The 11359-nt window shown below is 48.4% G+C and overlaps 1 protein-coding gene across 1 annotated transcript; it reads right to left on the minus strand.

Annotated features, from left to right (window-relative positions):
• Nucleotides 1–248: 248 nt before the first annotated feature.
• On the minus strand, nt 249–9178 carry Rhou (ras homolog family member U). The gene is made up of 3 exons (XM_020162540.2): nt 8783–9178; nt 7351–7409; nt 249–3702 (listed from the first exon to the last, which is right to left on the minus strand). Exons 1-3 carry the CDS (start codon nt 9036–9038, stop codon nt 3247–3249), a joined length of 771 nt encoding a protein of 256 aa, XP_020018129.1. The 5' UTR covers nt 9039–9178; the 3' UTR covers nt 249–3246.
• Nucleotides 9179–11359: the final 2181 nt, after the last annotated feature.

Genomic DNA, 11359 nt, shown 5'->3' on the forward strand with positions numbered 1-11359 from the left:
ACTACTGGAAGTTCAAAGTCCCTGTGCAGAGGGGCCCATGACTGGACCCAATTCCACTGCCACAAGGAAGGGGTTGGCAAGAACTCTAGGTCCTTCCAGCCCTTTTCCAAGGCCCCTGGGACCAGCCAGGGAACATGAGCACCTTGAGCTTCAGCTGGACCATCGGGGGTTCACAAGGCCTTCAGCTTCTGCTTTCTTCCATTGTGCTTTACAGACCCTGGAATCCTCAGAACTCAGAAGGTCTGAAGGGAAAGGCAGGGTGTTCACATGAGGCTTTTGGGTCAAGTCCACTCAACCCTAAACTACCCTGAAGCCTGGGGAGACAGCACTGATCTGTGGGGAATGATGACTCAGAGGGTGCTTGTCATCAGACATAGAGCTCACAAAGCCCCATGTTGAATAAGTGTGGTATCAGTGGGATGTGTGCCCCAACCCATGCCCTGCCAAGGTGTGGCTGAGCTTTTGCTGCCTTCAGTAGAAGAAGTAAACACAGTTATGTCCACAGGTCAGAATTTATTTCATACCATTACACGAATAGCATTTTCAAGTACAAGATTTTGCCCAATGTCATTGACACATGATAACAGAAAAGCACAACTTGGTAAGGCACCAGGTTACGACAAGTCTGCAGAGGAGGCCTGGCTCCCCTTTTGGCTTGTGAGACTCCTGGGTAGCTGCTTGCCAGTTTGTCAAGCAGACAATGAGGTTATAAAAGGTTCATCTGTGTACACGTGGTGAAAAGAGATGATAGTTTTGGAGCCCAATACAGTGTGTTGTTCAGTTATGGTGTCAGCCTAGACTATGGAACTTAGGCTAACCAGGCATTCTCTGCACCTAAGTCTCATTGAATCCTCTCTGAGATACCAAGCTTCATGTTTAGCCATTTTTTCAGCTTTGAATAGAACAATCTTTACATTTAACTCAAACATACACTTTAAATTTTTCTCAGTTCAAATTCCTATTTTCACAAATAAATAAAAATGGTGGAAAATATCAAGTACAATCACACCATATAAAATGCAGCAACATATTACAAACTATTGCAGGTGTCAACCCACTAGATTTGTGGCACAAATGGTCCAGGTGTATTGAGCCATGGAATGAAGCTTCCAGAACTGGCCACACAGCATCCTTCATACCACTTACCCAATGGCCCAGAGGCAGTAAGTGTAGCCTGACAGTCCTGCTATAAATTTAAGTTTTTGTTCTGCCTTAAAAATTAATATGCATGTACTCCATTGTATTTGTTTTAATATAACATTTAAAATTGCTTGCCAGTGAAATAACTCGCCCCTCTAAATGCCTGTGCACACAGGGCACACAGAACCCCTCCTGGGAGCCTGGCCCCCATGGATGGGAAAGCCAGACATGGAAGAATGACTGTAACAGTTACATCTGATAAAATCATTTCCACAAATAAGTAATGTCATTCACTCAGGTTATAACTAAACACTTCAGGAAACTATGATATCAAGTTTAATGTGCTAAGAAATCAATACCAAACAGTCTATGGATTTTAGTGGCTTGATGATTAATCTTTGTTCAAAAAAGAAATTCTCTAGTCCTATTTACTAACAGGAATAAATGAAGCCCCTAAACTGAAGCATGGACAGATCTTTTCCTTTTCTATTAAAAAACCCAACTAGATTTTTTTCAATATAAAAAAGATAACACAAAATCCACAGAAACAAGACTCTGCTACCTGCCAGCTTCACAGGTAGTGAACAGCTATCCTTAGCTGGTCACTTATCCTGGTGACTGCCTCACCATGGCAAGCTGGACACTGTGATTCAGTGGCTGGCCACTTCTAGCACTTTGGAAGTGTCACTGAAGTATGAATGGGCTCCCCTGACATGGGGCTGTCCTCAGAACAGCCAGCTTTAAGACTCTTACCTTGAAGGACATGTGCCTTGAGTGTTGCCTTTTGACTGTCTCACAGCAAGGAAAGCGCTGAGTGGGCCATGGCCCTGCAAACAACTGGCCTGCAGTACTATTTCTGCTGCAGGGCCCTAAAAGCACCAGAAGCTCAACTGGTTGCTTTGACAGTCTCAAGAGATGTTCGTGTCACTTTTTTAAGATGGTTTCAAAAATGTGCAAATGAAGATATGTTAATATCGTACCTCGAGTATCAAAAAGATCTCTGTTCAAAGAAGTGGTGACAAGAGGAAACCACATTGCCCTGATCTATGGCCATGCTTTCCCCACTAATGGTCTAAAAGTCTGATCAACAGTAAACCAGACAGCTACACAATCGTGTGTGTGTGTGCATGTACATGTGCGTGTGTGCCTATGTGTGTTTACAAACAAGGATATTTTGGCTGACTTAAGAAGAAATGGTATGTGTGTGTCTCACAAGCATCTGCTGTGGGCTTTCAAGGTGTCCAGTGCCCTGCAGATGAACGATGTGAGTGAGGAAGCTTACAACACCCAGACAGGAACTCCCTCTGCTCCACTTGACAGGACACAGGTGGCTTGGTGTACCAGCCAGAGTCTGAGAGCAAACACCACACTCTCATCTCTGAGTTGCCTGAGCTGCTCCCTAAAACAAATGTGTGATCTAGACTGGCACATTCCTACTGCAGGGCATTTCCACTAATTTACTGTAGTGTCAACACAACTGTTCGAAGAATGAAAAACCCCAGTGAACAAGTTTGCTTTTTTGGTCTACACAGTGTCAGTAGTTAGTGGGATGTTTTTTGGTTGTTTTAAAATATTAAGCAACTGAGTATCAGTAAATGACAAAAGGGGCAGTGTGAGGTTTTGTAGGTAGAGGTCTCTCATTATTTTCTCAGATTTTCGCTCTTAGAAAAACAGGTATGGTTTGTGTGGTTTCAAAGCTGGGAGCTGTTCTCACCATGGCTGGTTTTGCATGTAATACACTGAGCGCTCGCTCAATAGCCCTTAACCAAGAGAGGTTATTAGTCACAACATTCCCCCTTGGTCTGTACATCAAAATGCAGCAAAATTTCATCCTTGACATCCAGCTTTGAGGAGCCCTTTTCATATCAGATATAAATTAATCCAGAAGTCTAAAACTCTACATTTCCAGAGTTTATGAACAACTTTTAACTTAAAAACTTCTTTAACTTATCTTGCTTAAAAAAAGTCTCATCCTAAACTCATACAGATAAGGAAATTAAAAGAAGAAAGAATACGTGTGTTGAGGGCTCCTCCTATGACCACACACGTATGTTCTACACGAGTCATTGCAGCTAACACAGCTTCTGACAGCAGCATCTGTGAGCATCACGCCAGGCAGCAGTACTTCCTCCACCAAGACTTGGACAGATCCCGCACTTTGTCCGGGGTCCTGTTCTTACACTTCTTTGGCTGCTGCTGGGAGTCCGAATGCTGGATGCCAGCGACAATAGCGGCGTCAAAGACTTCTTTGAGATTTTTCTGAGTCAAGGCTGAGCACTCAATGTAGGAGGTGGCTTTGATTTCCTCAGCACACAGCTTTGCCGCTTCCTCAGGCACTGGCTTCTCTTTGCATTTGTCCAGTTCAATGAGCACTTTGACATCTTCTCTGAGATCTGACTGTGTCCCAACCAGGATGATGGGGGCCTTGGGGCAGTGGCACCGAATCTCAGGCACCCACTTCTCACTGACATTCTGGAAAGATGTGGGACTCACCACACTGAAGCAAAGCAGGAAGATGTCTGTGTTGGTGTAGCACAGGGGCCTTAGCTTGTCAAACTCATCCTGCAACCAAGCACACAGCCAGAGTTTTCCTCAAGTCAGCTCTCACCAGCAAAAGACCACCTAAACACATGTCCTGAGAGGCCTGGTTGGTCCCAGGAAGCCCATAGTCCTATGGGGAAGAGCAAGTGTCTCAGACCCAACCTTGCCTGCCTAGAAGACACAGGTGCACCTGCCATCTACTCCCAGTGCTAGCATGGTTCTAGCACTGCAAATGTGCCTGTATCTCCTTGGTGTCCGCAACCGACATGCTGCATACAACAGGAAGTCCCTTGAAGTACATGGGGTGAAGACAGTGAGCTCTATCTGGCCTTTGGCCCACACTGACCCAGACTCATTCTCACGGGACTTTGCTACTCTTTTGGAACTCAGAGTACACCCTCATGCTGGCCCCAATACTCCAACCTGACCCTAGCGAACCTCCATCTGTTAACACAGCTCTTAGACCCGAGCCCTGCCCTTCCCTACAACAGCTGTGAATGATGCTGACTCCTCCCACCTTCTCTGAGCACAATGCTGATCAGACATGGGGGCAGACCCAGAAATGGAGTTGGGGAACCTCTGTTATGTCACTGGCAACTCAGAAAACTTGTCACCCATGTGCATTAGTTAACACATTCTTATTCTGGATGTCTTCTTTTCCTACCTCCTTCACTTTCTGTGGTTTCTTGTTCCTCCCTTCATCTCTACCAACACTGAGGCTTTATATACAGTGCTGTGGATAGATAGTGGACCAGAGAATGGACACATCTGCCCTATGGTATAGAGAACTGGACCAAGTAAATGACAGTGGATTATAAATGAACCAAGTAGCCTGCTATTGGATGCTCTCCTGCAGCCATCACCAACAGACTGAACACCATTCAAAGTCAGGCACATGCTAGGCAGGAGTTTTGGTTCTGGACAGGTAGATGCTGATCTCCAAGTCAGCATTTTCTCCTGTCAAACATCCTACAGTGTCTCATACCCAACCCACTGGAAACTTCCACTCAACTCTGTCCTAGCAAAGTGTTCACATCATCATCTCATTCTTATCTAAAATGTGTATTCTACCTGGGTGTGGTGGTACATGCCTGTAATTCCAGCACTTGGGAGCTGAGGCAGCAGGAATGCCTGGGATATGCAGCAAGAACCTATCTCAAAAATAATAAATCAAAACAAAACCAAAAATCTGTACCTGTGGGCACCACTGTGCTCAGACATCATGTCACTAATGATTTCCCAATGTCATGGAAAAGTTAAATGTTATCTGTTTCCCATTTATTTGGTTATTTACAGAGTCCTACTTACAGGCACATTATTCTCCAACCATCAGTCTTATTTTAATGTCTTTTCTTTATCTGAGGCTCTCTGTTTCCACTGTGGGTCAACAACCTGCTAACTACACTATAGTTGACAGCTAACAAGCTTGAGTTGAGCGTGGCAGCTCAGGGTGTCCATGCCCTTTGTGAGGCTCCTATAAGTGAAAGCTGAAAAAGAATAACTTAAGATCTTTTCCTGCCAACTTTGTTCTGAAAGAACAAATGCAGAAACCTGGCCATGAGACCAAGTCAACTCTGAAGACCTTTCCATGAGATGTTCTCCTGTACTGAGGCTTTGAGGAAGAGCACAGAAATGACTGCTCAGGTACCCCTGGGGAGCAACTCCTGCAGGGGAAGGCAGTCTCTTGGCCATGCCCTGGAATCTGCAGTGGCCTTGGGGCCTGGTGACCGGGCTTTGGATAGCTGCTCCCTAGATCTTCTGGGACACTGGCCAAGGGGCTTGGGAGGTAAAGCAGAAACTGAGCCCTCCTGCTCAGTTTGGGGCCAGAAACCTTAGATGTGTGGATAGTAATGCACCTCATGCATGGGCACAAGGCCAGCTGGAGCACCCCGGAGGAAGGGGTTCCAAGGCCAAGCAATCACATGCACTCACCAGGTCAGCACTGTAAATGCCAGAGAATGCCATCAGGGCAGGATGGGTAGAAAGAGGAGACCAGATTCTGGTCAGGTTGTACCTTCATTTTTTATTCTTATTCTTTTTTAGTATAAAGATTTTTCCAAGCAACTTGTGGGTCAAAAGGTTGAATCATTTTCATCTCCTGCTCACTACTCTGTGGTGGACCACCCCTCCTTCAGCAATGCTCCTGGTTCCTGTGTTAGAGGCATGTTTCTTACAGCCTTCTGTATATAACCTGCCCTATTTGCAATCGAGACCATGAGTCCACCGTTAAAAATCCTTTTGACATTATGTAGACTCACCTACCCTCCCTGACAGGAAAACTCAAAGTTACCAGAAGTGAGTTCTAGGTCCTTTCTTGGCCAGCAGAGCTGTGCTGGGCTCCCAGTTTATCAGCTCCCCAGGATGCCCATGCTTGTGCTCCATGATCTAGCCCATCTGTGCTACCATCCCTTCTCACGCACACAGGAGGGATGTGCTCTTGGCTGAACCACAAGAAAACATGGCAGGGGTCATGTTAAACCCCTCAAAAAGTGGATTACCAGACCAGGACCAGAGAAGGTAGAACTACTGCTTTAACTAGAAAACAAGTGCTAACCTAAAGTGTAAGGGAAGTCTCTGCCCTTATCTTACCAGTATGTGCTTTTCATAAACAGCTTTTGAAGTTGGTTTTCTACAGATCTCTAGATGAATCTTCTATTTGTTATTTACTACGGTATTTTCTGTCAACTAGTCCAGAAGTATAGTACCTGTCAGCCTGACATTCTGGCTTAAGGCCTCTAAGTCTTAAGTTACTTTGAGGTCTAATGAATAAGGCCTGCCTCCTGAGCCTTGAATTTGTTGTTCCAGAGTAGTGGGTAACATGGAGGTCCTGGCTTTGATGAGGCTTGGGGCCTACTGGACAGCACTCTTCATAAGCTCAGACAGTGATGTGATGGCACCTTAGAGAGTGAAGGGACACTTTCACCCCACCCACAAAGTACCGATAGTACTTCACCAACTCAGACATACTGGAGAGACTAGTTCTTTGACCGTCACTTGGGCATACTCAGTCACAAGACACCACGTGACACTGGAACTCCTATTGTGGAAAGGATGATGCTGAGCCCCAAGCTCTTCTGGAGACACTGAGAGGATCCCACTCCTGTGTCCCTACCTCACTCCCTGGCTGTTTCCTCCAATGCCTGGCCCTTAAGACAAGAACAAATGGTCACAAATGAAGAGAGTCTAGACGTTCATTCCTGCCTCCAGCTTAGGCTTCCCTGGTCACTGTGTCTCTGCTACAGGACTAAGGCTGGTCCCAGCAGGTCAAACCACAGCTGGAAAAGAGAGATAATGCTCATAGATGTAAATTCCAGCTTTTCCTTGAGTAAATTTCTTAAATATCTTGCTTATTGGCCTTGAATAAAATTATTTTATCACTCTGAGAAATGATTATAAAGCATTGCTGCATTTTTTTTTTCAGTAAAAACAAGAAATACATCAAGATAAGGGCTGTTTCTGACACTGTTTCTCCTTCTCTTGGCCAAAAGAGCAGGCTGAGATGTCCTCCTCTGCCTCCTCCTGATGCCCTCAGAAGATCTGCAGCCAGGGTGGGCCTACTTCAGGAGGCTTCAGAATGACCCCGTTACTAGGGGAAACATGTCAGAGGCTGTTTGGAAACCTTTAAAAGGCTGTTTCCTTTCCCAGAGCTGAGTGTAACATGATACTGACCTGTCCTGCAGTGTCACAGAGCTGGAGTCTCACAGGCCGCCCATCTACTGACACCACAGCTTAAAAACAAGAGCAAGATGATTATCAGGAGGTCTTTTTTAACCTCTCTCAGAGGACTGACAGTTTCAGTTTGCACTCCCATTTCTCACTCTAAACCTTAGGCTCCTGTTTTGGGTCTTCTAGTGAACTAAAGACCTAAAGATCTGGCTAAAACCAGGAGGCCATGGAGGTGTTTTTGTGTACAAGCCCTCCAGGCCAGCAACTCCCTCCACACCAGGAATGAGACAGTGAATCCCTGAGCCCTTGGATGGTGCCCCAGAAGATTTATTTTCCTGTCACACTTGTTTCAAAGGACCTAAAAGCAACACAGGAGGGTGGGTGGAACCAACCCTGCAGTTTTAAATCAGTGAAACCTCACAGATAATTATGTTTTCCCTCGGGAAAAGTCCCCTGACTTCAGGGTTCATCAGAAAACTCTAGCTACTTGGAGAACTTTTGCAAACACAGGCTGCTCCATTGCCCCGCGCATAGAAAAGGGCACTGTCCTCTGTCAGTTCAAACAGAGGATTAAAAAGGAAAAGCAGAGGCAGGAAAGCCACCCACCTTTTCAATAGGGTCTGAGTATGGAGTGGGGCAAGGCTGACTCTAGGGCAGCTATAGGGGTTTCTTTGGTTTGCCTCTTTCTGCACAACCTTTTAATTGTTTACAAATGTTTATCCTAGTCAGCTGGGAAAAGTATCAAAGCAGGATTGCAAGGGAACCTCTGCAACGCTCCATTTTACCCAACAAGCCATAGGGATTGTGAAGAAGGTCAGCGAGGTACATTTTTTAAAGAACAAGATGAGGGTTTCACATTAGCTTCTTTGAAATTTAACTTTTCCTTAAATTTCAAAAAGACTTGAAAAACCAAGATAAAAGATTTCTTCATCTTTGTATGACACAGCACCCCATAGGTAAGAACTTGCCGCACAGAAGGAAAAGGCGACACCAGTAATCTGAAACCAAGCCCGTGCGGGAGGAGCGCGGGCCGGGTAGGCTGGGCTCAGAAGAAAGGAACGTTCAGGGTAAAGCCCCGTGCACCGGCGGTTCACCCTACAAGTAATCCGCGGCTGCTGCAACCGAGGACGCGCAGGCGAGCCGAGCCGAGCCGCGAAGGGTCAGGGCGCGGGCCACAGGTGAGGCCACCTGTGTGTCAGCTCGCGCCGAAACCTGCGGCGGCGCCAGGACGGCGGCCCGGCGCCCCTCTGCACGCAGCGCACTTCAGCTAAGGGGCTGAAGGCCGGACCCCGGCACGCAGCCCCGCGCCTGGTGCAGGGCTCCCGCGCCTCTCGGCCCCGAGGCCCGGAAACGTCCGGCACTCGCGCGCTCGGCTTCCCGTGGCCCTGCGGCCGCGGGGCCCGCGCCCTCCCTTGCGCCCGGCCCGGCAGCTCACCCGAGAAGTTGTCGAAGGCGGTGGGGATGTATTCGGTGGGGTAGCCGTTGGTGGTGTAGCTCACCACCAGGCTGGTCTTGCCCACCGCGCCGTCGCCGACCAGCACGCACTTGACGCCGCGCCCCTCAGCCCCGCCCGCGCGCCCCCGGCCCCCCGGCGCCCCGCGCCCCCCGCGCTCCCGGCGAGGCGGCACGGGCGGCGCGGGCATTGGCTCGCAGCGGGTAGGCAGCACGGGTCGCCCTTGCTGCGGGGCCATCGCCGGCGGCGACCGCGCTGCCGCGGGACCAGCTGCCACCAGCGGACAAAGGCAGCGTTAGGTCTCCGCTGCGCGGGGCGGCTCTGCCAGTGCGGCCGCGATGTGGCTGAGCCTGCTCCGCCCGGCTTCCCGGCGACACAGACGGGCGGGGAAAGAGGCGGGTCTGGCGGCGCAGTCCCCGCGCCGAGGCCACAGCGCCCCCGCCCGCACGCCGCGCCCCTGCACCGCGCTGCCGACGCGTAGGCTTCCCGTACAGCTGGCCGCGCCTCCACCCCACAGTGGATCCGAGCTTCCCCTGCGCCTCCTGCTCGCCTCGCTTCCTATACCGCTCCTCCCCCTCATCCTCCTCCTTTGCCTGCTCCCCCTTCTCTCCCTGTTTCGGCCCCTCCCTTCTCCCCCAGCTTGCCCCCTCCTCACCTGATCTCTCTCATCCTCGTGGTTCTCCCTACTCTCCCTGTTCCTCCTCCCTTCTTGATCCTGGGCTGCTCTGCCTCCTCCCCACCCTCCCATAACTGCTCCCCTTCCTCTCCCTTCTGCCCCTGCTTCATCTGTTCTCCCAGCCCACCTCCCGTTCCCCGTGCTTCTCCACTTCTCTTCCTGCTCCCCTCACCCTCTTGCTCGCTATCGTCCCCCTGCTCCTCCTCTGCCTGATAAAGGGATTATCCAAAGGGAAGGCAGAAGTTCTCTGAATAAGACTGAATAACAGGCAGCTTAGGTCTGACTACAGCTAATTGTGTGGTTTTTCCCCCTCTAAAATCATTAATTTTTTTTGTTTTTGGGGGGAACGCAAAAGGGTGCCTCACTTGGTTGGTGCTCCTTTGAGCTTCTCTTCTGCATGCCCTAAGCATTTATACAGTCACGGTCCACCAAATTTCCTTATGGCCCAGATTCCTTCATTTACTTAAATGTAATTTGGCCACGTTAGTTTATCTAAAAACAAATAATCCATTTACCATTGCTTCTCCCCTCTCTGCCCTCCTCCTACACGTGGTCACAATAGCGCTGCCCCTTCTGGGTATGGTTAGGGCACCAAGGCTCCTGGCTTGCATGTGGGGTGAGAAGAGACATCTGCTGTTAACATAGGTATGATTCTACTAGAAGCAAAGAAACAAGGGCTAATAAATATTGAGCCTTTATTACATACCAGAAAGCACTCTGCCTAAACTAATTCCTCTACTATTAGCATTACCCATACCCATTTTACAGCTGGGAAAACCTGAGGCACAAAGATGTTAAGCCACGAGTTTGAATTCCACATAGGAAGTGACAGTGCTAGGGTCCAAATCAGAATGGCCTGGGCTGTAACACCCTGCATGCAAACATCAGCAGCACCACCAAATCAGATTTGGAAGGCTTGTGTGGTTGTGGGAACACAGAGCTGGGTTTGTCAAATGGTCGGAGCTTGAATTCAGAACACCTGACTGGCAAAGAGCACCTTCCAAGGCCCTGGCAATACAGGACCATTAAATGGCAATATAAGTTGTTTTCAGGATGTAGGTACAGAACCCTAGGACCTGACCTAAAGTGACCTTAAAAGCCTTAGGAACCAAAAGTTTCCCCGCGAGGAACCTGAAGAACAAGAACAAGGCATCATGGACCTAGATTAGAATCCAGGGGTGTTGTCTTCTGATGCAGGATGGACCAGAACAATGGACAGAATGGAAACTCCCCAGTTACAACCAGTTGGCCTTCATTTTCCCTGTACCTTTGGGCTGCTTCAATTTTTCTTCGCTTTCCTTTGCCTAATCAGATTTGAGTGTGCCTCTTGTCTCGATGGTTGACTACAATGAAGTTTTTTTTTGTTGTTGTTGTTTGTTTTTGTACCCAGTGCTGTAGTATTGGCTTCTATGCATGTTTGGCAGCAAGGCCTTGCTTGGTATCATTGGGAGACCTAGCAATGTGGGCACATGGTAATATGTTCCTGTAAATGTTGTAAATGCATTTTCACTACCACGGGTTAAGTTCATGGTCTGTTTTAACTCTAACTTCCCCTCATATTGAGTGGCCTCAAAATGGCTGTAAACATTTTGGGGACCAAGCCAGGGAAAGTAAGTCTGGATAGACATTTTTTGGGGGTGGGGCTTAATGGAACACAGAACCAGAAGGAAGGAGGTAAAGGAGGTACCAAGTGGACCCTTACACTCAGGGCCAGCCAAGAGCCCAGGTTGCTTGGTGTGAGCCTGAGCTTAGTGCTTGCTTGCTTCCCCGAGTCCTGGCCCTGTTGGGATGTATTTACATGCTTCACACTTCTTTGTAGTTGTAGACTGCTAGTCACACAGGTTTAGGAACACTGATGAGGGACATATATGCTGCCCTCTGTG

Source organism: Castor canadensis, chromosome 15 (genome assembly GCF_047511655.1).
Source record: "Castor canadensis chromosome 15, mCasCan1.hap1v2, whole genome shotgun sequence".
Taxonomy (NCBI): Eukaryota; Metazoa; Chordata; class Mammalia; order Rodentia; family Castoridae; genus Castor; species Castor canadensis.

What these genes read in the sequence shown, in the direction of transcription:
- Rhou (XM_020162540.2), bottom strand. Translation starts at nt 9,038, where the DNA reads ATGGCCCCGCAGCAAGGGCGACCCGTGCTGCCTACCCGCTGCGAGCCA. An exon ending in CGCCTTCGACAACTTCTCGG is followed by an intron (nt 7,410 to 8,782) that starts GTGAGCTGCCGG and finishes CTTGTTTTTAAG; the next exon opens with CTGTGGTGTCAGTAGATGGG. An exon ending in TCTGTGACACTGCAGGACAG is followed by an intron (nt 3,703 to 7,350) that starts GTCAGTATCATG and finishes GCTTGGTTGCAG; the next exon opens with GATGAGTTTGACAAGCTAAG.